The following is a 27,591-nucleotide window of genomic DNA, read 5'->3' as shown; positions in this document are numbered from 1 at the left end:
GATACATCATCAGTGTGGAAAACATAGAGAACAGAACACCCCCGGACTCTGTTAGTTGTGTACCTGTTGGTCTTCCAGATGTGGATCGTCTCTGAGTCGGTGATGTTGTGATGTCCCGCCTGGTCGTCCAGCAGGTCAAAGAAATACTTGACAGCCAGAGGTACCGGACGGCTGGTGCTGAGGATCACGGTGAACAGATCATCCACAAACTTCTGCAGCGTCCCCTGAATCATGGAGGAGGAGGAAAAATCCCATTAAGAGTCAAGATGTGTTGTCTGTCCAGCGACAGTGAGGAGTAGGTCTGGGACGATATGCTTTTGTCCCGATTCGGCTCGATTATGATTTTTTTGAGTGCTGATTCGATTTAAATTGCAATTCTCACGATTCTTTGATATTGCTGATTTTTGTAGACTAAAAACAAAACAAAAAAAATGTACAAAACTTTTTTTTGCTTGTCATTTTTCTTGATTTTAATTAAGAAAAAACAACAGTGGCCAGACCATCATTCTGCTGCTCTAATGCCCAAGAAGACAAGTAGAAAGATAAATAAAAAACAATAAAAATGAATAATGGATTATTTTTATTTATTTGAAAAAAAAAAAAAAAAAAAGATTTTTGACAAAAAAAATTGTGAAGCAAAAACTCCAGATATTTGATTTTTTAAAATCTGATTTCCCACCCCTAGTGACGAGTACTGTGAAGAACAGTTACTGCTAACCCTAACCCTGGCAGATGAGTCAGATTCCAGTATCAGGAAGGTTTTTGGTCTTTTACCCCATCGTGGTCGCCATGGTGATTATTCAGAACACCATCTTACTCTGGTGCAGGGCTCTAAATGAACACCCACAGGACCAGTGATGCATCTTTGTAGTAAACAGGAAGACTTTATGCAGCCAATCGTGCTAAGACAGACTTGGATCATACCATCATATGAAACAAAGACAAGGGAGATGCTCTGTAAACAGTGTAGAGGTACATACCAGCTACACACAGTCAGAGAGAAACCGATTTAAATGAAGACATGAATGGAAACAGAAAATGAATCATTATCTGGCTCATCATCAGCGATATTTCTGCGTTGTTTACTAGCTGCTGTCCGAACTAAGTGCACCTGAATGATAAGAGAAGCGTAAAGGAAGTAATGTGTTGCATGAAAATAAGAAATGTGGGTATAAATAACTAAGTTAATAACTGGGTAGTGAGTTATTTTGTTCCCTGCTGGAAAAGTGAACACTGAGAATATTGTTCAGGCTTTTTTATTTAATGAAAAAAAGCCACTTTATGGAACATGATTTAATGCATCCAGTTGGCCTGATAATATGGATCATTATCCCCCTTGAAAAAACGGGCCAGTGTGAAATTCTGATAGGCTAGTAACTGTAGGAATCTACCTGCCACATTTAGGATACATTCACTCAGCCACTGTTTGGGCCGTTTCCATGATAGTACAGTTCATTTGGAGCAGTGTGAACGCTCATTCCCACTCTGGTTCAGAACCATAGACTGTATATAGAGATGGACGTAGCCTCCGTGACATAACCCATAGGTTTCTTAAAAGCTGAATTGAAGCTCGGTTTCTTAAGAGCTGAATTGAAGCTCGGTGGGCAGTTCCTACCATCGCCATCTTGGCAGAGGCATGCGTGTCGTCTCACCCGGAAAATACAAATATGGGCAAAGAGGTGGAGCTGAGAGGGGAGCTGTGAGCATCATGGTGGATGATTGACATCGAACGAACTCCGAGCTTTCTGTAGCTAAGAGCTAACCCGGCGCTAACCAGCTAACGGAGTTAAGTTGTCACAGTTGTCATGGAGGTAAACCTGACCTATAAACCGAAAATGGATTTTTGAACCAGGCTGTAAACATGTTTATTTCTGTTGTGAAGTTGGTCTTTTTAACATGGGAGTCTATGGGAATTTGCTCTGTTTTGGAGCCCCTAGTGGATGAAGGGGGAACTGCAGTTTTATGCACTTCCGCATAGGCTTTTCACTGCCAGAGGCTCCGTCCATTTTTCATATACGGTCTATGTTCAGAACACAGAAGTGAACTCTAGGCCGTCTCCTGGTTTGGATCTCTTCCAGTGTGAAAGCAAACAGACCATCCAGTGAACCAAGGAAAGGAAGCGACATAGCTCAACATGGTGGATATCAGGCAGCCTCTCCTGCTACTCATACTGGACAGATTCTGGTGAAAACTGTAGTAGGTTTGAACCAGAAACTAGGCTGCAGGATTTTTTTTTTATCATTCCAGTGTTTACTTGTGGTGAATGAAATGTTTCGGTTGGGGCTCGTCAATGACGTGGATTTTCTTCTTCTTTCCTTCAAGTAAGTAGTTGTTTTGGAGAATATCACCCCCTGGAGAGGAGCTGTTGTAACTGCATAGTGTTGTCCTGGTGGTTTGGTCAGCCTGAGTAAAGTACAATGTAAAAAAAAAACCAGGCCAAAAGAAGGTGAGACATTTCCCACCCTGTCAATTAAAGCCAACTGGGACAACAGCGGGAGAAAATACAAAGATGCATCACTAAAATTATTTCAGTTTGATTAGTTTTTTACATCTGCTTTGATGAGTATCCATGACAACAGGTGAGTTGTTGACCAATAATCAACTAACTTGGCTCTCTAACACCAAATCTCAATTAGATTGTTTCATTTAATAAAAGATTGAATCATCGGCTGTAAGTAAAACGTCTCAGTCTTCCATGTCATTATGGATGTGGCATGTTTTAGTCACTGGAAATACAAACGACCAGGCAGAACAAACGTTACCATGGAAACAGCTGATAACTAAAGACAAGCAAAACACCATGAAAATCATTTGTCCATCCAGCGGTCGATGCTTTTTAGGGGTGCGAAAATCTAATCAAAAAATTTAAAATCTGGATTTTTTTTTGCTTCACAATTTTAAAATTGATTTTTTTTTTTTGTTAAAAAAAAAAAATTTTTTTTTTGTTAAAATATCGGGGTTTATTTTTTTCAAATAAAAATAATCCATTATAAAATTTTTGCCGTTTTCATTTTTTTTTATTGATCTTTTTACTTGTGTTCTTGGCCATTATAGCAGCAGAATGATGGTCTGGCTGATTTGTTGTTTTTTCCTAATTAAAATCAAGAAAAATGACTAAAAAAAAAAAAGTGTCAAACATTTTTTATTGTTTTCAGTCTACAAAAATCAGCAATATCAATGAATCGTGAGAATCACAATTTAACTTGAACAGGCACTCAAAAATTGGAATCGAATTGTCAAACCCTAATGCTTACGAACACTAAAGGTTTCTCTCATAGATCGTATTTAAAAGATGGGTGGAGCCTCCGTGACGTCACCTTATGAAGAGCTGAAATGAGGCTCGGTAGGCGGTTCCCACCATCACCATCTTGCCAGCGTCACATGTTTTGTCTGTCCCGTAAAAATACAAAAATGGGCAAAGAGGTGGAGCTGAGACGGAGGCTGGTAGCGTGTTGTGGATGATTGACATCTAGCGAACTCCGATCTAAATGTAGCTAAGAGCTAATCGAGCGAACATGGAGTTGACAAGAGTTAACCAGCTAACAGAGGTAAGTGGGCTAAAGCCAAGCCACAATGTTAACCGGCTAAAAACTGCGGTTGTTCTACGTTCCTCCTTCTTGGAGATTGTATACCTGTCAATCAAAAGAACACACCCCTTAATATGCCAAATTTTCGAAATGTCATTACTTCTAAATGGAAAAGAGAAATTCACTCCCCCCACAGTTGTCATGAAGGTAAACCTGACCTATTAAACCTAAAACGGATTTTTGAACCAGATTTTTGTGAAGTTGGTCTTTTTAACATGGGAGTCTATGGGGATTTGCTCTGTTTTGGAGCTCCTAGTGGATGAAGGGGGAACTGCAGTTTTATTCACTTCCACATAGGCTTCACTTTTAACCGCCGGAGGTTGCCGCTTGGTTTCTCTGCTTCACAAACGGATAATCTTTGGTTTTTAAAGGTGTGTGTGTCTGTGTACCTTCATGGACAGAAGGCGGGTCAGGTAAATCTCAGGGATGGCCTTGGCTCTCTCCCTCTCCCTCAGGCTGCCCCGCCGGTGTTTAGGTAGCTCTGGCTCCTCACTGGCCTTCACCAGATGCCACAGCTTCACTCCACCTTCATCTGCATCCTCCAGCATCGGCGTCTCTGTGCACACAACCGTCAACATCCTCTGCTGATCAGGATACTTCATCTTTCTGAAAAGCCATGAAGTCAGTGTTGCAGAGAAACTCACTCTCTCCAGCTATGTAGTCGTGGTTGTCATGGTGAATGTTTTTGCTGTGGCGAGGGACCAGCGCTACTGTGGCTCCATCTGGGACCTAAAGCAACATAAGACATTTCGGCATGTACCAGCCTTTCCTTTTTCACTCTGTGGAGGTTCATCAGGTAAAGTTGTCACCTTGTAATGCTGCAGAGTGTTGAGACGTTTCCAGTTGCCCTGCACCACAGAAGTCAAGTCCTCGTCTGACAGGATGAGGTGTCCGGCAACGCCAGACCTCCACTCTGAACACGAGCAGTCAAACCATGAAAATGACAAATGCTCAAAAGCCAATCATAAAAACAATATTTTTTCCAAACAAAATGTTGTGCCGTAGTTAAAGTTCCTATGAAATGGCAGACAATGTGCTGTTACTTTTATTTCCTATAATAGCAGCAGCCAGAGGCTGGACCTTCCCTAAAAGCCCAGAAGTTTCCTCCGATCACCAGCTCCACCAGCCTGATTGGACTCTGACCAGCGATGGAAACCAGCTGGGAAGATCCAACAACATGCAAACACCAGAATGACCTCTAAAGCTGCTGTAAGTAATTAGCAGTCTGGGCCTCAGTAGTACAAACATGATATATTGTCTAAGATTCTTACTTAAATCTTTATTCCGGACTTATGGTCCATTAAAAAGATAAACAAAGAGACAAACAATAAAATAAATAGACATTTTAAAACAATCATGCCAATGTCTCCACAAGTCAGACTGGAAATGAGTCGATATATTAGTGAGAGATATTGCTTAATTTCCAGATCTTTCGAGACGGCACATGAAATTATACATGTAAGATTGAAGCAAGGCCTGAAGTGTCTTCACACCAACTCTGACAAACATTTCTGTGGTACTTTTCCATCTCGGCCTCCTCAAGAGCACTCGCAGTGCATCGCTATAAGCCATCTGCAGCCTGCGCAGACAGGCTTTCTTATATTTAGCCCAAAGGTGAGCTGTATGCAGAGGAATACAATATGCCTAAAATAAATCAAATGCAGACATTAAAGTCACAGATCTGAAACATGGGCACTTACACTTCTGGTTTTCACAAAAATTGAAAAAATATGATTTTTCTTTTCCCAGTGAAAAAGAATAGTATAACGCCAAAACAAGACAAAACCCGGCCCACTTTGGAGGCTGATAACTCATCCGTTCTTCCACGTACAAACTTCATTCTTGGTTTCAATGGGTCACTAAAGATAACACTTTTACTGTCTTAAACAAAATTTAGTGACATTTTACAGTTTTCACACAACAGCAGGTTAAATTCTATGAAAATGTCAGAAATCATGCATGGAGCCTCACATCACACGATACATCTGCCACTTTAAAATATCCAGAAAATTTCTCCAACAAACTTCTTTTTACAGCCAGAGTTTCTCCTTTACAAACACAAATTATACAGCAGAACACAGGCTTTTTTCTTGGCTTTCATCCAACATATCCGTCATGGAAACAAGTCTTCCAGTTTTCTCTGAAATTGCTCCAGAGCGCAGGGTACCACCACGACCGACCACATCAACTTCCATTCTGTATTTTTCTCAGCTTTTCTGCTGAGGTTAAGGGTTGTTTTTAACTTACTGTATAAAACAAATAGATGAAACCAGAATCATAAATCTACATCTATGTGTGCAGTAGACCCTTCTGCCACTCAGGGTTCAAGAATTCTTTCAATGCAACAACTCATCTCTTCCAGGCGTGCACAGAGCCTTAAATCCACTGAAAGCTCCAACTTTATGTCTGTTTTAGCGTGACTGAGCAGGCAGACATCATCTCTGTGGTCATAGCCTAGGCAACAAGCAGACCCTGTTGTCATAGCAACGCCAACCAGCATTATTAAAGCTATCAGAAGATGCTACAGCTCAACAAACACGAAGGACAGCAGCTTGGCAATTCCTACTGACTCCCGCTGTGCTAGCACAGAATCTGTGATCTGCTCATCTAAGTGTGACATCGTGATGGATTCTCACCCAGGTCCAGTGAGTCGACGTGCGGCCGATGAGAGAAGGAAGTGCCTTTGTACACCTGGTCCAGCAGCTTCTCCTTCACCTGTGTGATGGTGTCACAGTCCAGCACTTTGGAGGGCAAGGGCTGCGTCTCGTTTACTCCTCCACTCTGCACCAACACATTCAGTGTCTGCAGAAGGAGAAAGTAATGGAGAGGACAACGAAGGCTGGTAAAACATACGACACTTTGAAGGTGACCTTCATCTGTTTCTGTCCGTCTGCGCTGTGCTCACCAGGGTCTTGTACTCCACGTCCTCCCTCAGCAAGCGGTTGTCATTCAGGGTATATTTGGCCTTTCCAGTGACTGTATCCACCGGTCCTTTATCTACCTGGTGTTTTATTGCCCTGAACAACATGTAAAGAGGCTCTCCTGCCGAGTCCTACACACACACACGCTCCATTTAGACACATTCTTACACAAAGACCAGCTTTTCTTTATCAGTGGTTTATGACTCTGCAAATACAAACTGCAAATAGAAGCTCTTGGAAAAAAAATGCTGACTGACCCTGAGGAACGCGTACAGACAGATGGACATCCAGTTGGTCAAAAGTTTCTCCACCACAGTCTCTGTTCTGCAAAGAGACGTTGGGTTAGAACACTTGCGAGCGTAAATCCACATTCCCGGTCTAATCCGAGCTTCCTACCTTCGCAGCATCAGTTTGGGGTTCTTGGCCACGTATTGCTCCACTAGATCATTTAACAGTGTCTTCAGGATGTCGGTGAAATACTCCAGTTTGCCGTGAAGCGCCACCGTCAGAAGGGAGGCCACGTAGGCTCGGTCTCGAGGAGAGAAGGTCCGCTGGTTCTCCAGAGTGTGAATGAACTGAAATAGCAAAATAAATTTAAGATGTCTTCCATAAAAATGCACAAGTTATCTTTAAGATGCAAAAATTGAAGATGTCTTCAAGGTGCATGCAGCAGTAATGTTAACGATGATGATGATGCTGATACCTTAGTGAGGAAAAGTTTGCTGTTGAGCAGGTTTGACAGCTGCACCAGGCCCTGCTCCACCGTCTGCCTCCGACACTCCTGGACATCAAGATCTCGCCTCAGTGGAGACTCCCGGTGGCCAGGGAAGAAAATGCGCTCTGCATACATCCGGTAGTCAAGGAAAGGTATGCCCGAGCCAACCAGGTCGCTGGACATGTCCATCATCTCTGTCATCAGGTCTGGGTGGAGGTGCAGGAGAAGGGGATCAGGATCACCCTGTTTCTCATATTCACAGCTTTTTACAGGTACGTCTCAGAAAATTAGAATATTTTGAAAAAGTTCAATCTCTTCTGTCTCTCATTTCAAAATGTGAACCTTACATGTTATATAGATTCATCACACATAATGAAACATTTCTCACATTTATTTCTTGAAATGTTGATGATAGTGGGGCTTATATATAACGAAAACTCAAAATGCAGTGTCTCAGATTATTAGAATATTCCATAAAATCAATGAAAAAAAACAATATTTAAACAAAAATGTCAGGCTTCTGAAAAGTATGTTCATTTCCATGTACTTGGTTGGGCTTCCTTTTGGATGAATTACTGCATCAATGTGGTGTGGCAATGGAAGCGATCAGTGTGTGGCGCTGCTCAGGTGTAATGGAAGCCCAGGTTGTTTTAATAGCAGCCTTCAGGTCATCTGCATAGTTGGGTCTGGTGTCTCTTCCTCCTGACAACACCCCACAGATTCTCTATGGGGTTCAGATCAGGTGAGTTTGTTGGTTAATCAAGCACAGTAACATTGAAGCAGCTTTTGGTGCCTTTGGCAGTGTATGCAGGTGCCAAGTCCTGCTGGGAAAAAAAAAATCAGCATCTACATCAAGCTTGTCAGCAGAAGGAAGCATGAAGTGCTGTAAAATGTCCTGGTAGATGTTGTGTTGACTGTGCACTTCAGGAAACACAGTGGAGCAACACCAGCAGATGACATGGCTCCCCACATCTGTGGAAACTTCACACTGGACTTCCAGCAACATGGATTCTGTGCCTCTCCACTCTTCCTCCAGACTCTGGGACCTTGGTTTCCAAATTCATCTGAGAAACAGTCCAGTCCTTTTTCTCCTTAGTCCAGGGGAGACACTTCTGTCGTTGTCTCTGGTTCAGGTGTGGCTTGACATGAGGAATGGGACATTTGTAGACCATGACTAGGATTCATCTGTGTAGTGATTCTTGATGCACTGAGTCCAGCTTCAGTCCACTCCTTGTGAAGCTCCCCAAATTCTTGAATGGATGCTGCTTTACAATCCTCTCAAGGCTCCGGTTATTCCTTTTGCTGGTACAACTTTTCCTTCCACTCAACTTTCCATTAATATACTTGGATACAGCAATCTGTGAACAAGCAGCTTCTTTAGAAATGACCTTTTATGGTTTTCCCTCCTTGTGGAGGTTCAATGATCTTCTTCTGGATATCTGTCAAGTCAGCAGTCTTCCCCATGACTTTGTAACCATCTGACCCAGACTGAGAGACCATTTAAAGGTTTGGGATACCTTTGCAAGTATTTTGAGTTAACTAGTTGATTAGGGTGTGACACCATGACTTTCTAAGATTTTTTTCCACAATATTCTAGTTTTCTGAGACACTGCATTTTGGGTTTTCATTATCTATAAGCCACAATTATCAAAATTTCAAGGATTGAATATTTGAAATGTTTCACTCTATGTGTAATAAATCTATAAAATATATAGGTTTCACATTCAGAAATGAGCAACAAAAAATATAGAACTTTTTTATAATATTCTTATTTTTTGAGATGCACCTGCATATGTATCCACAAATGCTTGCATCTCTCCAGTTCTTTTCATTGCCATTATGTTGACTCTCTTACCTGTGAACTCTTTCTTACAGCGGTCTCTCACACTGGTCTCCAGGTTCTCCAGTTGGATCTGGACCTTTTTGTAATCCCTTAAAGCTTGTTTACTCTTCCTCCTGCAACACAGACCAGATCAGACGGGTCTGGAAAAAGGTCTAGCAACACAGGCTTCATGCTTGATAGAGGGACATCAAGGTGAAAAGGCTTAACAAGAACCAGGACTACTCATACACTAAAACCTTGATCAACTTGGAAGATTTTAAAGTTAATCTGGGTCTTTTTAAAACCTTTTTTGTTGGACCTCAGTCACTGTTTCAAAAGCCAAAGAGCTGTGGTGTTGTAGCAATGCAGGTGTGGATGTTTGGCTGATATAAAGCAGCTTTCACACGGGGATCCTGCAAAGTTCTGCATAGCCAAGAGTCCTGGCTTAGACTGGAGAATGAGACGGGGCTGGATGTCCAACCCTGCCTCCTTAACATTTTGATTGGATCATGTTTCTCCTTCCCTCTAAATGGCCACTGCTAACCCTAACATTAACATTAACCATAGCCACGCCCTTTTGACAACCAACTCCGCCCAATATCCAGCCCCGCCCCGTTCTCCAGGCTGGAGATGGGGTTTATTGGCAGAGCCTTAAACCAGCCGAAAGGGGAGCTGTTGGATTGGATCCCTGTTGTGCATGTAGCGTGCACTGCAGCGCCACTACTGCATATCATTCTCTCAAAGTCTTGGCTTTCAGGAGAAAAATATTGGCACTGAAGCAAACACACAGTCAGTCAGTCATTTTCTTAACCGCTTGTCTAATTAAGGGTCAAAGGGGAGCTGGAGTCTATCTCAGTAATCATTAGGCCAGAGACAGGTCCAGCCTGGACCGGCCGGTCCATCACAGGGTCAACACAGAATGACAAACAACCATTCACACTCACTCCTAGAGACAATTTAGAGTCATCAGTTAAGCTAACATCACGTGTTTGGATGGTGGGAGGAAGCCGGAGTACCCAGAGAGAACCCACGCATAAACATGGAGGTTTGAACCGGTGACCTTCTTGCTTTGAAGCCACAGTGCTAATCAATACGTAACTCTGCAGAAAACAAACAATAAGTAAGAGCAGATATGTAAACTCAGGCAGGTTAGGTAGGCAGACAGTCGCAAACTGGGCAACTGATCATTTTAATGTGTAGACGGGTAACCGTCTGCTTAATCTGACACAATCGAGATGGGAAAAACTTGCAAAGCTAGCTAACATATTCAGGAGCAGTCCCAGACTATTTAACTTTGTCTGTCGTGACAAGCAGTAATGTATGTTGATGTATTTCCTCAGAATTGTTCAAGCCTCACTCGCAAAGTCATCCTCCGGTGACCATAACAACAAATTTGAAAGTGTAGCCTCATTTCACTAATTCTTCTGAGCGTACGTAGACCATTAACATAGTGCAGTAACATAAAAGCAGCATAGTGATCTGCCTTTCTATATATATGATTTTAAATGAGGGAACGGACAGCGAATGCGTGAACACACCGTTGCGACAATATGAGAGGAAAAGGTGCAGGACTGTTGCCACGGTGATGAGTTGTGCAGCTTATCTGCCTGGCCAGGAGGAGGTGCTGTTGAGTCATTTTACCCACGAAAAGAACTAAAAGCCATCAGTTTCAAATCGATAGATACTACAAGCTATAAGAAATCATCATCTGAAGGATTATATTAAAGATAAGAATATATGTAATATATATAAACTAATTATTAAAATGTAAAAATTACATTTATTTCTTACTGCACACCACTGTGTACGCTACTGTTTACCAACTCTCTCTGCTGCTTTTTGGCACCGCAGTTAGAGAGATCTCTGCTTCATTCCAGCCATACAGGACCATTATTTTTGTTCTTTTCAGACAGACATAGAACTGTCTGCTCGCTTGTTGACCTTTGGCTGCTCCTAATTAGACACTGTTGTCAATGGAGAAGTTTGACAGGAAGCGGTTTCCTCATCATGTCCAGGTCAAAATAGAGGCGTTTTAGTAACATTTCGTGGATGGCCTGTAAACCTCATGGATGGGATGTAACTGCCTGGAAAAAGTCCGCAGATCACCTCGCAGTTACACAATACTCTTCCTGAGAAACTGCTGACTGCTACCACCCAGAGGGGGAGATCAATCTAGTGAAGCTTTAAGGCACAGATGTTAAACTTCAGTCCCAGAGGGCCGGTATCCTGCAGGTTTCTGTTGTCTCCATGCTCCAACACACCTGACCTAAAGTCATAAATGGGTTGACAAGAAGCTTCTGGATTCATTTGATTTGAATCAGCTGAGTTGGTGTAGAGGAAACAACAAAAACCTGCCGGATACCGGCCCTCCAGGACTCCAGTTTGACACCCCTGCTTTAAGGGTTAAAGCTTTCCGACAGTGAAATCTGAAGCTCCGCCCACTGACCTGTATATGAGGACGATAATGAAGACGATGAGGGCGACAATGGAGGCTCCGACCCCGACTCCTATCTGAGCCTCCATTGGGAAGGTGGACGGGCTGAGACTGTCATACTGAACTTTGCCAAGAGAGAAGTTCAGGTTGCCCATGTGGACCTAAAACACACACACCTCAGATTAAACCCTGAAGCAGCCGTGGTGATTTCAGCTGTCAATAAAACCCTGAGGTCTTTTCAGAGATCTTTCCATGCTGCCGAAGAGGAAACGCGGTGGACTCACAGTGAATTCAGGCAGATGATCGGAGCCCTCACACTTGTTGCAGTTTGGTCCCGGTGGAGGCTGCTGGGCTGGAGGCTCGCAGTACAGATGGTTTCTGGTCAAGGTCTTAACAGCACAGATTCCCTCCCCGATCAACACCACCACCTCCTCTTTAGTGATGGCCAGGTCCAGGTTGTCCCCCTGAGAGAAGACAGCCAACAAACCCACCTTGTTTTTCCCTCTCCATACGTTCATGAGGTCCAGAAGGAGAATCAGAAATGGTGGAAATACTCTGAGACAAAACTCTGAAAGATTATTTATGTACTCTCTTCTCCTTTAAGTCCACAAAAGTAACCTTAATGAAGTTTTTCATTATCATTTAACTGGTAATATGAATTCAGGACATGGAAAATTTTCCTCAGACGTGACCAAACCGTGATGTTTATCATTTGCACGGTTACATCACCAGACCAGAATCTGCTCTTCATGCTGAATGAATGTCACCGGCTGCATTAAAGAAGCTTGAAGTCCTGCTTACAATTTCTGAAGATCCCATGCTGGACTCTTTACAGAGGTCATTTCAGAGGTGAAAGGGAAACTGGAAAGATCCCAAGCTCAGACTGATGTTGATAAACATGTTCATAAGGCTCCTACAGACGTTCCTTTGGTTGCTAGACTCAAGTCCTGTTTCAAACCCAAGTCGGTTTGCATTTTTTTTGTGTCACCAAGAGCAAAAACTGGAAGGAGTACCAGAACATCCGACCCAGAGTACGTTTTTGGGAGCCCTCTGTTGGAGTACTAAGCTTACTGATGGGTGGAGCTTGACACAGTGCAATCCATTCATTGGTGGAGAGAATCATCACCTCTTGTGTGACGTTGCAATAAGAACACCAGACGGTACCAGAAGAACAAACACACACTGGATGTTCACCGTTCTCCTTTGTTTCTGGGTTGTGTCCTCCTCCTGACGGATGTAGTTATGGTTACCTGCGAGGGCTAAACTGATACACCAATCCATCCTATTCCGAGCCGTCAATTAGAAGAATTTAGAGTTTCCAATAGCAGTGAAAATGGATGAAGCAGCCTTAAAATGCATGAATGCATCCATCTAAAGAGTGAAAATGCAACCAGAATTCCTTACTGACAGAAATGAAAAGATCATTTCTTCAGCTGTTGAGGAGGACGCTTTTTTTTTTAAACGTTTATTTAAATATTTTTCCAATTTGCCTTTCAGCTCTGGAACAGGAACATGGAAGAGCTGGTGATGTTCATTCAGCAGAAGCCTTTCACACCGACAGCCTCTCTGGCTGCATCGCCTCTCTCTGACCTCCAGCTGGATGAAACTGCTGGGGTTGTAGCGGTAGGCCTTCTGGGGGTCCTGCTGGTTCAGATGCTGCAGGACAGGGTTGGGCTCATAGGTGAAGGGCTGACTGTTCAAAGAGCTGAAGTCAAAGCGCAGGTTGTCCAGCAGAAACTCCACTTTGACCTTTGACCCGAAGATGGACATGTCCACCTTAGGAGAGCGGCACAGGATCAGGGAGGAGGAGTTGACCCCACAGCGTTCCATGTACTAAAGGTGGGAAAAAAGAAGCTTATTAACATTTTCCTGTCATCCTTTATGTCATCCTCAGATACACCACCCTCTGGCTGAAAATGTTCATAAAACTCAGCAACTTAATCATCAAACATCAAAGTTTATTTGGCTTTTTTTCCCCCAGAAATCGCTGAAACAACTTCAGACCTGCTCAAAACTACCAAACACAGGATCGTTTTTTAGGATTTTACCTCTTAAACTACTAATTATATTATTTCAACGACCAATTATTCGTTACAAAACAGACAAGTCATGAATTATTTTCTACATAATAAATATCAGGGGGTGGGGCTTTGGGGTAGTTAGCATCCTAGACATGCTGCGTTTTAGCAACAAAACTGACAAAACGTACAAAACAAATTCCGACTTTAACGCTCGCGACTCACTTTACCAGGGCCACATGATGAAAAGTGTTTTCTGAACGGGAATGTGACCTTCCCCTTCAGGGAAGTGTGTTCAGGCCCCCCTGGTTCAACATCCCACTGACTTTTATTTTCAAGTTACTATTGTTACAGTTTAAAACCGCTCATTCTTTACAGTCACAATTTCATTTGGAAGAAAAAACACTTTTCTTTCAACATTTTTAACTGGTTTTCCATTGTAGGCAGCTGCAGGATATCCTGGTATTTTCCCAGTTATATCATGGAGTCATGGGACCATACGAGACTCATTTGTGTGTAAAATCATTTCTGATCATTAAAATATTTATTAGCTGTTGATTAGAAAATTATTTTACACACAAACAGCGTCTTCGTCTCCCTGATGGTCCAACGACTTCTCGCAAAAATACTGGGATTTCTGCACATGCCTACAAAGGGCATGAAGCAGTTTTTGTGCGAGGTCATGAAGGTCTCCAGAGTGTAACATGCATCCAGGAAGGAAAAAGATGTGAGAAAAAGAAAAACACTGCAGTAAAAAATATACTAAAAAGAAAAGTTATGACTGAAATTTTGCCACGAAGTTGCAGAACAGCCGAGATGATGACGAGAAAAATGTCCAAGGTGTCGCTGCTATCAGTGGCAGTTTAAGTTATTCAATTATTTGAGTTCTAAATTACAATATATGTTTGTTAAGAATTTCCTTTATGTTATGTAAATTGTAATTGTATTGAGCCAGTTCACATATCAGGGGGAACCAAAGTTTCAATGTTGTTGAAGTCAGGACATATTTTGGTGGTGCTCTTTAAGCAGCGATAAGAGGCTGCATGTGGTCTGGAGAGAGAGAGAAGAAGAATGATTGATCAACAGCAAGTATCGCTTGGGATTTATGCACCCGAAGAGATAGTTTAACCCCCCTTTTGGTTTCATGCGGCCAATAAGGTACGTCATCTTGTGTTGCTTTTATTTCTCTTTGCCAAATTCCAAACTGTTGCATTTCTGAACATAATTGCTATAAGTTTGTCTGTCATGTAATGTTTGTGTCTCTGTACAGTTCTCACGGCATGGTTTATGTCTGTGAAAATAAATGCCAGTAACAGAAGAACGGCTTGTGTCCGTGTTTACTCCGAGGGGTGTTACACAAGGAATGCAGAAGAGTTAAATGGTGAGTAAATTACACACACACACACACACACACACACACAGACACACACACACACACACACACACACACACACACCTGTTTGACAGAGCAGAGTGCGTCTCCAGAACAAACTGGATCAGAACCCATCTGGTCCGGCCTTTGGACGGTCCTCTCCCTGTCCTCCGTCTGCTCTGAGTGTCTCCTCCTCCTCCTCCTCCTCTTCGTCTTCCTCCCTGGATTCTGACTGACAGACTTGCTGGGAGAGAAACTGACCAGCATCCACGGCTCCTGCACCACGTCCAGGTTGTGGCCGCGCACAGAGACCAGTCGACCGCCACTAAGATGAAGAACGATTAAAAACGGTTGAAATCAGCTTTCAGGCTGTTAGCTGCACGGCGTTCAGGTGACGACTGCCAGACTTACTCCAGGAAACTCTTGGCTGGCGTGGCATGGGTGATGTTGGGGTTGTGGGTGTAGTGGTAGGAGTATGCGTGGAGGTGAGACTGACTGCTGCCATAATGGAGCGTGACCCGATGATCTCCTGTCCTGTTACTGCTGCCGGTCACACACTGAACGCTGGAGCTCTGGACTTCTGATATGCTGAGGAGAAAGATTTTTAATGAGGTCAGCATGAATAGAAAACACCACAATGACCTGTGTGTGTGTGTGTGTGTGTGTGTGTGTGTGTGTGCGACAGAGAAACACTGAAGTACAATTACAGATTACAAGATTCAACGTTCAACGTTTACCAGCATCAGTGACTCGGCTTCGTTTAGGAATAAATGATGATTTAACACAATCACTTCATTCATGCATGATCAATATATTTCATTTAGAGCAACATTATTGGCTCATTGATCAGTAAATCGAACCCCTGGGGCCGTTGCTAGACAGAGTGTGCTACTGGAACCCAGATTTTCCATTACTCTACTAAAACTCTTACGTTAATGTGACCAGTGTAAATTCATTCTAAGCATCAACTACGTGTGTGTGTGTGTGTGTGTGTGTGTGTGTGTGTGTGTGTGTGTGTGTGTCTCACATTTTACAGGGCACCCCTCCCACAGTGATGGTGAGGTCAGAGAGACGACCTGTCAGCAGGTTGTGGCCCGTGATGGTGAGAGAAGTTCCTCCTGCCTTTGGGCCCCGTTTGGGGGAAACTCCTGTCACCTGTGGATCCTGAAAGGAGGAAGAGGATGGAAAGAGAAGGAACTCTGAACATTTCCAAAAATGCAACTTCAAGCTCTGTAAAGATGTTAAAGGGGTGCTATTCTGGTATTTAAAGTTTTCTGAGCTTTCTACAGTGTTACAGTGTTGAATCCTCATCAGACATGTGAACGATACTGTTTTTTATCACCTAAACGCATGTTTGAGTTTGAGTTTGAGTTCCAGCACTCTCTCCGCTTGGTTTCCATGGCGACGAAAAATGCGTCGTTTTAGAGAGTTTTTTCTACCTGGAAATCCTTGTGACGTCCCGGAGGATAAGGTTCGGTGATTGGTTACCTTCTACTGGTTAACAAGGGCATGTACAAACACATCAGGCGGGTGGAAAACGTGGGATAAAGTTATTTCCAACGATGGCTGGTGAGTTTACCAAAGAGAGACATCCTGCTGCATTCGTTGCTGTGGGTTGCTGTTTTCCACTTCGTTTTCAGGGTCTGATTCAGGTTCCAACATGTAGCGCTGTATGCTATGTGTTGACACTGTATTTTGTTTTTTTTATTGAGTTCATATTAGCCTAATCCTTCTGTTTATGAGATGTTACAATGACGGCGAAAGCAGGTGCGGTGTGCGCTCCCGATGTAGTGCAGTGGCGGGAGGCGGGGCTTAATGCGGAAGAGTCTCAATCCACTCGTTTTGCCCGCAGGCTGATCTGACAGCCTACGGAGAGGGTCGGTCTGAAGTAAATAAAGCCATTTGGGACAATAACTTGATCAATCCCAGAACTTCTGGTCTCAGAAATAAAAATAAATTAGCCTGAAATGCACATAATAGTTCCACTGTAAAGAATCCCAAATGAGCGGAAGTGGAAGTGAAGAGGATGCAGAAAAAAGACTGTCATGTTAGGAAGGGCTGCAGGACAGAAGACTTCTCTCTCTGAAAGAAAATAAGTTATGGGTGAAGAGAGATGTCTTTACATGAAAACACACATATTTAAAGGATCCTTACTAGTTTAAGAAGGGGTAAAAGTTATGAAGGGGAATGTATGTATGTTCTGGTTTGTGTACTACTGCTCCGGCCAAAGGATTTTTGAATAAAAGTAGAAAAATTTGGAATACTTTAGTACTTCTACTTAAGTGGGGCACTTTAAGAACACTTCAGGGTCTACTCAAGTGATTTAATTCATAGAGTACTTGTAGTTATACTTGAGTCCTGGTTTCTAGTACTTTATACATGTCTGATCTGAACACACCACTAGATTTCTGGAACAATGTCCTCTGGACATCGCGGTACAAACACATCATTGCAACTGACTCATGCAGCAGGAAAATGATCCCAAACACAGCAGCAGATCTACAACAGAATGGCTGAAAAAGGAAAGAATCCAGGTGTTGGAATGATCCAGTCACAGCCACAGGGACAGATATGCACAGTTATCCCGTTTAGAGTCATTAAATGACATAACATGCGTGTTTCCGGACAATATTTCCACAGGACATAAAAACTCAGCTGGGAGAACGGATCAGGAAAACCTAAACAATCAAACCGCCCATTCAGACATTTGTTATTTTAGTGCTACTGCTGTTGACAGCGGAAATAACTCGAATCACACAGAGGGGTTAAAAATACTCATAATCAACGGGGTGTGAATTCAATCTGCCGTACCTGGTAGCTGAAGGTCTGGCTGGACCGGCCAAGCTGTCCTCCACTCACTTCCACCGACACATAGCCCTCCTTCTCTTTACCACTGCGGTTGGTTCTGCACACGATCCTGGAGGAAAGACACCCGTCTTTGCTCTAAACAAAACCGTCTCATGTATCTGAACTTTTTTATTGAGAAACATACATGTCGAACAGCAGCAGTTCATACGCACCGTGAGGACACCTCATACAGGTGTGGTATGACGGTACACGGCACCCCGGCAACGGACACCGAGTTGAGGATGTCTGCAGCCCTTTGGCCCAGGTTGGAGCCTGAAATGGTCACCATGGTGCCTCCCCCCACCAGGCCAGAGAGTGGCTCAATCTAAAGAAAAGACAGGATAGCTGATGGTAAAACTGAGCGGAAAATATTTTATACACTTGTGTTTAACCCTTAAAATGCCAAAGCAGTTTTCCCTTTTTGTGCGTTAAAATAGAGGTAAAAGCTCAACTGTTTTAATCCCAGTCAACATCCAGGCTTTATGTTTCCCGGACAGCCTCAGTTGTCCAATTATGAGGCTAAAATGATGTGAAATGAATGAATAGATGCGGTAGTAAAAGGAGCAACAAAAACAACTTTAGAATTTATCACTGTCAGCAATTTGTAGAAATAACACACTGATCAACAGTGACCGAGATTTTTCTCATCTGCATAACATTCGCTGAAGTCTGAAACAAACACACAACAGGAACTATTTAAGTATTTACACTTTTTCCTCCAGCTGTTTTTGCTTGTTTATTGTAATTACTTACTATCTGCACAAAACCAACTCCAAACCAGCTGGTTTTTGGCTTCACTGAGCACCAAAAACATCTGGGCCTCATTCCAGCCTTTGAGGCTCATTATCTTTAGACACACACAGAGCTTTTTAATCACTTGCTGATATTTGGCTGCTCCTGATCAACATTACCATCAATTTAACCTTCAGCACACTGCATAAAAAATGACGTTTTTTCATTATAAAACTGCATTATTTTTCACAAACAGAAAATATAATCATGCCTACCTGTTTCAAAAGCTCATATCTTTCTTGTTTATTGTTGTAATAAAGAATGAAAAAATTTGTTCATAGTGTCTTTTTCACTGCCTTTTGCATATATTTCTTGAAAAAGAAAAATAACACACACAAAAGTTTATTTACAGTTTTTCTTTGAAACTTTTTACTGGTGAAGACCAGGGGTGCATTCTACCTTGAAATTCAAAGTGAGCAACACGACTCGATCGTCCTACTCTGTCTCCCTTTGCATCTTTTACTTGGTCCGCATCCCTATTAGTCTCGGGGACCAACAAAGCGATGATCTTGTCGTTGAAGAATAGCTCAAACAGTTTCTCTTCAGACACATCATTGTCTTCTAAATGTGGCCCTGCAAGTTCACCAACAGTGAACTGCGCATTCATGCGCCGGCAGCTGTCGAGCGAATGCAAAAATCAGGTGCATGAATGCGCCGGCAGTGTGTTGAAGGTTAAACTCTCTGAATGATGGAAAGTTTGACAGGAAGTGGCTTCATCACCATTTCCAGGATAAAACGGAGGAGAGTAATCTTCATCTTTATGATGAAAATGTGATTTATATTGGGGTTGTCGTGGATCATTATGGATTTACCATATAGTCTCTGAATAAACTACGTCTATCTGGGAGATTGTAAACCTCCTAGATGGGATATAAATGTCTGTAACTTCTGTATATCACCTAAACGGGAAACTATACAACAATTTACCCCACAGAGTTACACATTGTTCCTGAGAAACTGTTGGTGATATAATTTATACATTGCAAGAGATCTAGCAGAGTTTTAAGGGTTAATATTCTGAGATCATGTGACCAGTACTCACAGAGTGTATGACGGGAGCAGGGCATGTCTTTTGTACAGGTTCGCTGCAGGAGTCTGAGTAAACACAGGTGGCCTGATGGCCACCACACCACACACACCCATACTTCTGGTCTGCGGTGTGGCAGCGGCTGCAGTCAGATCGACCCACAGAGCAGTTGTACAGAGTCACTGATGGGACAAAAGAGAGGGAGTCAAAGTAGCAGCAATACCCGAGAGCAGTAAAACCAGGTAGGAATTAAACGGCAGCTCACCGTGCAGATCCGGAGAACTGTCCACATGGAAGGTGTCTCTCCTCTTCACGTACACCATGGCTTTATATTCATCCACCGGAGTAGAGTAGGTGTACTAAACACACACAGATGAATCCAAACAAATTGTTTACAGGCTGGTTTAACTCACAAAAACACTTCCTACTTTATCACTCACCACCTACTTCATCAGGACCACCTGTCTAATTTGGTGCAACCTAATAAACATTGAAAAGTGTTTGTCATCGTTAACATTTAGGCAGGAACGTAAAGTTCCTCCAAGGGTGGGTCTTTTTCAACACTTGAGCTCAGTTTGAACTACATCAGACAGCAGAGTGGATCAAGTTTCTCTTATTTTATCTCACAATAAACCAACCAACCAATGAATAAAAATAAAACATACAAAATCCCAAATGAGCTGAAGCGGAAGTAAAGAGGATGCAGAGAAGAAGCAAGGCAGAGAGAAAAGAGAAAGAAATTTAAATAATTTCCCCCACATTGATGGGAAATGTGATGTTGTCAGGAATGCAAACGGACAAGCTTGAAGCGCCAACAAAGGCACAGAAGGAATACAGAGAATACTGCATGATGTGTTTGACTGACACACAGCTGTGGAAAGGATCCTAGGCTCTAATGTGCTGCTTTCAGATGGAACGAGCAGATATGGACACTAAAGTCAGGAGAAAGAGGAAAGAAGGAGGTCCAGCAGTGCTTTTCAACCTGGACAGGTCATGGTAAAGAAAAGGGACATTTAACTGTTAGCAGTAAGTTTTGGACAAACGCCTCCTCCGTCACATCCTTCAACTGCAATAAGGAGCTGATCTTACTGCAACCATCCAATTACGGCCCACGTTTTCACACGTTTAACTGGATTGTTCACCAGTTAAATAAAGAAAACTTGGCATTTGTTTTTGACTGTGTGAACTCCTGTCTGTAAATATCATGCGCCGAGTTGGGAACAATTGGGGGCTCGTCCGGAATCTTTAAAAACATTTTTTTATTAATTGCAATAATTTTTTATGATAGTTTTTAACTATTCTGTGGTTTGTGTTTCACTGGTAATTAAATTTACTAGTAAAATAATTTTGTTGGTGTATTTAAGCACACAAAAAATTTGCCATAATTAGGTATCCACACAGTTTCTGTTTGCTTCCATGTAGCTTCCTAATATGCTATAGATAGTAGATATTTTCTATATAATATATGAATGCAAAAAAAATTAGGAAAACAACATTTACGGTGGAAAAAAAGCAGTTTTTGGACAAACGCCGCCTCCGTCCCACCCTACGACTGCAATAAGAAGCTGATCTTACTGTGCTGGAGGACTCCATTAGACCAGGGATGTCCAAAGTCGGTCCAAAGGGCCGGTATCCTGCAGGTTTTTCATGTATCCATGTTCCACACACCTGGTTTCCATTAAATGGATCCAACAGCCAATGAAGTTCAACTCAATGACTGATTCTTTTGAGTCAGGTGTGTTGGAGCAGGGATGCATGGAAAACTTGCAGGATTGTGGCCCTCAAAGACCAGAGATGGACACCTCTACATTAGACTATGCAACAGTAATTTCCAACATCTTTCTCACAACTATTAATAGGGAACTATTACTTTTAGATACCTAAGTCTTCTCTGTTGAACTCATTTTTATTATGAATCAACTATCTTACTGAAAACATGGGTACATGTGTGTGTTGCTGGACAATATGACTTTTCTCCATGGAGATGAATGAAGTATTTGTCTGTTTGAAAATCAAAAATAACTTTGATTGGAAAATAAATGATGTAATGATTGCGCAAACTTGAATGGGTACGATGAAACATTTGTAAAATTTGATTTGTTTTGTTAGTTTTTCTCACTTTTCAATACAAGATAATCCTAAGTAAAAAACTGTTGATGAAAATATGACTCAATATTAGCTTTTATAGACACTCATTTACATTTTACTTTAAACAACCATTACATCTAACATGGTTGTGCATGGCCGCTAGAAACTTGAGGGAAAGGACTAAATAAGTAAAGGTGGTACATTAATTAGTACATGAAAAAAGACCGTCAGTATTAGTGAAATATTAGTTACATTTCCTCCCATTTCAAGTCATTAGGAGACAACAATGTCCTCTGCTAAAAAACTGCTATGAAAACATGGCAGATTATTTTTTCCACTTAATCATTAAAGGCATTATAACCTTTTAAATACCAGCTTATGACATGAAAAAAAAAACACATAGATTATGTATCAGCAGAATTCTGTCAGAGTATCAATTATTAAAAACCTCAGGTGGCAAAAAGATAAGATGGACAGAAACTTGTTTGTCCTCATCTCTCTGAAATACAAGAAAACTGGATTTCATCATCATCATCACACCTGGTGAAGCTGACACGTGATGTCGAAGTTTGATGCATTCATATCATCGGTCTCCACGTAGGCATCCACAACCACCGTCTGCCCTTCGATAACCAACACACACTCGTAGTCCAGCTTTGCATCCTGAGCACACACAGAAACTCACGTCTGACAAACTGGAACAGATCATTATTGGTCTTCTGATTACTGGAGTGTGACGAACCTGATAGAGGTGGAGGTTACGTGCCAGTAAGGTGATCTTCCTCTCTACTCTGACAGGAAGTAGCGACAAACCTTGGACCTTCTCCACGCAGGGACATGCAGAGGAACCCCAGCTGATGTAGGAACCTTCATCACCCTGTAGTTCAACACACACATCAACATCCAGTTGGCTCTTTCATATATACTGACCATGTTTTACATGTATACGTAACCAGAGCTCCATTCCAACCAGGATAGTTCAAGGGACTTGGTTTAGTTGGACAAGAAATTAGGAGAATTGTCTGATCTTTCTGTGGTTAGGTTTGCTCTCAGACTGCACTTTACTTATTACTTCAACTTATAAGTATGAGGAATTTAATAATACATCTTTTTTTCTATGAATCCCCCAATTATTATATCTATATTTTTTTTTATTATCATTTTTATATTTATTTAAAAGAAATAATTTGTCATTATATATTTTATTAAACACACAAAAATAAATTACCATTCATTTATTATCTTTACCTTCATATTTATTTTGACAATTTTCTTTTTTTATTATACCTTTGTTTATTTTAATACACACTCTCATTTCCCTATTACCATAAATATACAGGTACATTAGGAAAAGTAAAATAAATCTATTTATTTAAAAAAAAAGTGGAATTTAAAAAAATGAACATGGGGAAAATAATGTGGAAATGACCAAAAGAAAATGTAAAAAAAACCAAACAAAAAAACTCAAAAAACAATCAAACAAAAATGGGGGAAAAAAACATGTTAACCTTTAAACTAATGTAGATTTGGTCACAAAAATAAATTAAGAAAAAAACGAATAAATCGATAAATATATAGCAAATGTAAAACCAGATGCATATATGAATTTGTTTATTCATATATGTATTAACTGTTTGTTATTATGACAGTCTTGTTCCCTTATACTCAATCTTCTGTTTGTCTTCACCACATTGTGAATGACAAAATTTCTTCAAATGAACCACATTTTCTGTGGAAATGGACCAGGTTTAGTCTAGCAAAAAGCGTGAGTGTGAATGTGCTTTGAAAGTTGATTAGCAATGTAAAAAAAAAACTAAATAACCAAAATGTCCATGAAACATGAGGGAATGTACAGTACAACAGCAGCAGCTCAGTAACAGTCTGTAGATGAAACAGTATCACATGAAGGTCTAAGAAAATCAAAGCATTCTTTAATATCTGAAACAAACCTTTCAGTAATATCATTTACTTTAATAACTTTACATTGATTACACAAATTAATTTTATCCTCATAAAATTTGTACAGCTCCTTATTGAATGTGTTGCAGAGTTGGGAGTGGTTACATTTACAAACACTTGCCGTGACAGGCCAAAATCTGTAAGGCAGCCATCATTTCTCCTTAGATTTGTTTTGCGTCTTTGTACAGCATTTCCACGCATACTGTATTTGCAACCATCCAACCATCCACGGCCCAGATTTTCACACCCCACTTTGGATTGTTCACTAGTTAAATAAAGAAAACTGGGCATTTGTTTTTGACTGTGTGAACTCCTTTCTGTAACTAACATGCACGAAGTTGGGAACAATTGGGGGCTCGTCCGGGGTCTTTAGAAACTATTTTTTTATTAAATTAAATCACTTTTATATATTTATTAACTATTCTGTGGTTTGTGTTTCATTGGTAATTATATTTACTAGTCAAGTCATTTTGTTGGTTTATTTGAGCACACGAAATTTTTTTTCCCATAATTGGCTATCTACACAGTTTCTGTTCGCTTTCATGTGGCTTCCTAATATGCTATAAATAGTAGATATTTTCTATATAATACATGAATGCAAAAAAATTAGGAAGACAACATCTACAGTGGAAAAAAGCACAAGACAACTGTATCTGAATAAATCAGATGCTTTTCTTCAGAATCCATTCACCATACAGCCAGAAGCAGAGAAAGGAAAACTGATGAGTTTTGTTGCAGAGGCAGCGGAACAAGGTCCATTCAGGACTTGAAAAGGAAGAAGCAGCAAAATAAGGCGGCGTAACTCACCGGAAGAAAGGCATCAGCTGGATCATACTGGTAGTCCAGCTCTGGTTCTGAGTCTGTGTCTGTCAGGTGTGAGTAAGACGGGAGACTATGATCGACTTCCCCGTCACCTGAGAGCACCGTTGGAGCCGAAAACGTGACATTGTCATTTTCTGACTCTTCAATTACAGAGTCCTCTGGGTGTGGCAGCATGCGGGTCTGGGTTAGGTCCGCGGCTTCTTCAGCAGAGTCAGGTGTGGGTAAGGGGATGCCAGATGAGGCCTGGGTAGGAGGGGTCAAATCTTCAGAAACTACCAGAGGCATCACAGGGTCCAGATCTCCACTCAGACCATCAGCTGCAGTGATGGGAATCAACTCTGCTGCTTCCACAACAACACTGGCAGTTACAGCAGCTTCTTTAGAACTGCTCTGAGTGACAACTTGAAGCAGGTCGGTCACAGCAGCTTCCTCCTTTCTAGTGGTGGCCTGATCAGGGATCGGTGGGGGCATGCTAGAAGGCTGAAGGGGCACAGTGGTGGGTGTGGTGGTGGTTGGATCAGGGCTACTGGTTGTTATGAGTGTAGAAGAGGTGGTTGGCTCCTGCGTGGTTGCTACAGTTACAGGAGCTACAGCTGTTGTAGTGGAAAAAGTTGTTGTCGGGGGAGAAGTTGTTGTTGCCATGGTGACAGCTGTTGTCACTGCAGCGGTTTGGATGACTTTTGTCATTTTGGTTGTGGGAGGAGATGAGGTGGGAAGTTTAAACTAAGGAATGGAGGAGAAGGAAAATAAATCAGGGGTGGATGAGACAAAACAAAAAATAAAACAAAACATGCTGGAAATAAACAACTTAGTTTATATATGTTAAGCACATAACACATGAACAGAGATGATTTTGGTTTGAGTCAAACATTAATTCAATTGATGTCATACTTGATGCAACCAAATATGACCATCCCATGGATTATCAGGGCTGCAGCATTTTTAGAGAAGATCTCTGTTTGGCATCATTTAGATATGCAATGTCTTCCATTTTGACAGCAAAAATAATCCCTAGTCAAAAAGCATATTTAAAAGACAATGTGTTAGATGCTTTAACATCAACCAATTAAATCTGAAAAAAACCTGTCAATTTTTATAAACTGGTATAACACTCATCATTACCATTGCCAACAATGACTATTGTAAGTAGTCCTCATGTATGGCACAATAAAAGGAGCAAAACTCAAGACAACTGGGCATCCAGGCTACACAGCTGTAGCAGGAGGCTACACCTTTCCTTAAGCCTGTCACTGATTTGACCAACTATATTCCTCCACCAGTTACTAATAAGCTGTCTAAGAAGATGAAGGCTCATTCTCATCCTCATTGGAACATCTAGATTACTACAAAATGACAAAATTACGTTATTTACTTAGTGGTATTTAAAGAAGCGTTGGCCCTTTAGCTTGTGCTGCCATGTACTTACTAACAAAAAATAAAAAGAAATTAAGTGATGGTTAAAGATGCTAATTGTTACAATCACCAATATTTATTTGCTTTATTTGCTTATTATTTTATTGGTTTCTTCTGTCTCCTTTAACTATTTTGTTGATATTTTTTAATTTTATATTGTTATAGTGTTTGCGTTATAAACACAAATGTACATGGATGCTGCAGCTACAAAATAAAGTACATCTATCTATCTATCAATCTATCTATCTATCTATCTATCTATGCTAGCATTGCTGTTAACAGACAAAAAGGATGTATTTAACCCAGTGGGTCACATCGTTACAGATGCTAATAATTACCCTCTTCAATGCTAGTGTGAACATGCTAACAGACAACAGAGGGATTATCGAATCCATTTGGTCAGCTCCCTAAAAATGTTCATTATTAGCCTCTTTACTGCTTTTGCTATGATATGCCTGCTAACAAACAACAGGAGTATCTTGGAGTCACCTCTTCAGAGATGCTTGTCATTCGCCTCTCATTAGCTTCCTGTCTTTGTTTTAAAACTTCCAGATGATGGTTTTTCAGATGACATGAAATTGATGGTGTTACATGATTCGATGCAGCTTTCTCCTCACAATACTTTGACTTTGCAAGTGTTTCTTACTCTTTTTGAGTATCTTCTTTCAGCACCGTGAAAAATGACCACACAGCTGACATTGCTCTTTCAGTTAAACACCCCACAATGCTGTGCTGCATTACTATCAAATAACATGCCCTAACAAATACTACCCCTCTACCCCACCACAAGTCCCCTCCACCTCCTGACACACTTACACAAACAGCTGGAAATAATATTGGTCAGTATTGGCCGAGTTTTACTTATTGGACGAAGACATACATGCTAAAAAAGATACGTTATTAATGCTGATATGCTGAATCACCCATCTCTTCAATGCTAATGGTAGCATACTTGTTAACTCTTTTAAAACAACAGAGGTGGTATCTAATCCATTGGGCTACTTCCTGATCTCCCAATGGATGCTAATCATTAGCCTCTTCAATGCTAACCCACATCAGAGAAAGCACCTGATCCCATGGCTAGCTACACAAGGTTGAAATCATCGTCCAGGTAGAAAGAATTGTTTCCTCTCCAGTTATTACTGCAAGCTGATCATTGGTTGGAAAAGTGTCTGACTTTAAGACTGAAACAGCTGCTGACAGGTGCTGTATATTCTTTATTTGAGTTATTTTACTGTGCCATACTTTCACACTTACTTGCACATTCACCTTTTTATGAAAAACAAAATTGCACATTTTACTTATGAAAAAATTCAGATTTTACATCTTGAAAAATCTGAAAGGTAGAGGAAAACATTACACAGTGTGATTCAGTGTGTTTTGTGTCATATTAAAATCATAACCACTTATTGGAGTTAGAGATTCCTGTAATTTTTATTTCTTTTTTTCAGAGACATCATACAGATAATTCACCTGGAGACATCCAGTAACTTACATGTTGGTTGTAGATGATCACTCCTTCCCCACAGACAGACTTATGGGTACACGAGTGGTGGTGGACGCACCAGTTACAGCCCCATTTACTCAAAACGCATCCACGACAACTGCACAAAGTGTACAACAATATTTTAGAAACTGGAAGTGATGTCTTCTCTGAAAACAGGGAGATAAATAACGACACAAGGTTGGAGGTTTGGAAAGAAACATGGAGAGACGCGAGAGAAGAGAAATATCAAGCAGAAAAAGACAAAAACAGCTATTAAAACTCATTCCC

At 41.3% G+C, this 27,591-nt stretch overlaps 1 protein-coding gene across 1 annotated transcript in view; it reads right to left on the bottom strand.

Annotated features, from left to right (window-relative positions):
• Nucleotides 1-27,591, bottom strand: part of plxnb1b (plexin b1b) — a 138,445-nt gene that overhangs the window by 4,964 nt on the left and 105,890 nt on the right. Inside the window, exons 11-34 of the mRNA XM_079242226.1 lie at nucleotides 27,313-27,421; nucleotides 24,390-25,127; nucleotides 22,366-22,500; nucleotides 22,164-22,286; nucleotides 19,801-19,894; nucleotides 19,551-19,717; nucleotides 17,890-18,041; nucleotides 17,681-17,786; nucleotides 15,897-16,033; nucleotides 15,281-15,457; nucleotides 14,954-15,194; nucleotides 13,070-13,312; nucleotides 11,764-11,943; nucleotides 11,492-11,640; nucleotides 9,079-9,179; nucleotides 7,212-7,429; nucleotides 6,905-7,083; nucleotides 6,766-6,832; nucleotides 6,493-6,639; nucleotides 6,224-6,389; nucleotides 4,397-4,500; nucleotides 4,232-4,316; nucleotides 3,977-4,143; nucleotides 64-224 (exon numbers count right to left, since the gene is read on the bottom strand). Coding sequence (XP_079098352.1) covers nucleotides 64-224; nucleotides 3,977-4,143; nucleotides 4,232-4,316; nucleotides 4,397-4,500; nucleotides 6,224-6,389; nucleotides 6,493-6,639; nucleotides 6,766-6,832; nucleotides 6,905-7,083; nucleotides 7,212-7,429; nucleotides 9,079-9,179; nucleotides 11,492-11,640; nucleotides 11,764-11,943; nucleotides 13,070-13,312; nucleotides 14,954-15,194; nucleotides 15,281-15,457; nucleotides 15,897-16,033; nucleotides 17,681-17,786; nucleotides 17,890-18,041; nucleotides 19,551-19,717; nucleotides 19,801-19,894; nucleotides 22,164-22,286; nucleotides 22,366-22,500; nucleotides 24,390-25,127; nucleotides 27,313-27,421 — 4,146 coding nt within the window. The remainder of the gene's footprint in view (nucleotides 1-63; nucleotides 225-3,976; nucleotides 4,144-4,231; nucleotides 4,317-4,396; nucleotides 4,501-6,223; nucleotides 6,390-6,492; nucleotides 6,640-6,765; nucleotides 6,833-6,904; nucleotides 7,084-7,211; nucleotides 7,430-9,078; nucleotides 9,180-11,491; nucleotides 11,641-11,763; nucleotides 11,944-13,069; nucleotides 13,313-14,953; nucleotides 15,195-15,280; nucleotides 15,458-15,896; nucleotides 16,034-17,680; nucleotides 17,787-17,889; nucleotides 18,042-19,550; nucleotides 19,718-19,800; nucleotides 19,895-22,163; nucleotides 22,287-22,365; nucleotides 22,501-24,389; nucleotides 25,128-27,312; nucleotides 27,422-27,591) is intronic.

This window comes from Telmatherina bonti (genome assembly GCF_933228915.1).
Source record: "Telmatherina bonti genome assembly, chromosome: 6".
In the NCBI taxonomy this organism is placed as follows: domain Eukaryota; kingdom Metazoa; phylum Chordata; class Actinopteri; order Atheriniformes; family Telmatherinidae; genus Telmatherina; species Telmatherina bonti.
This window is presented reverse-complemented; position numbering and strand designations above follow the sequence as displayed.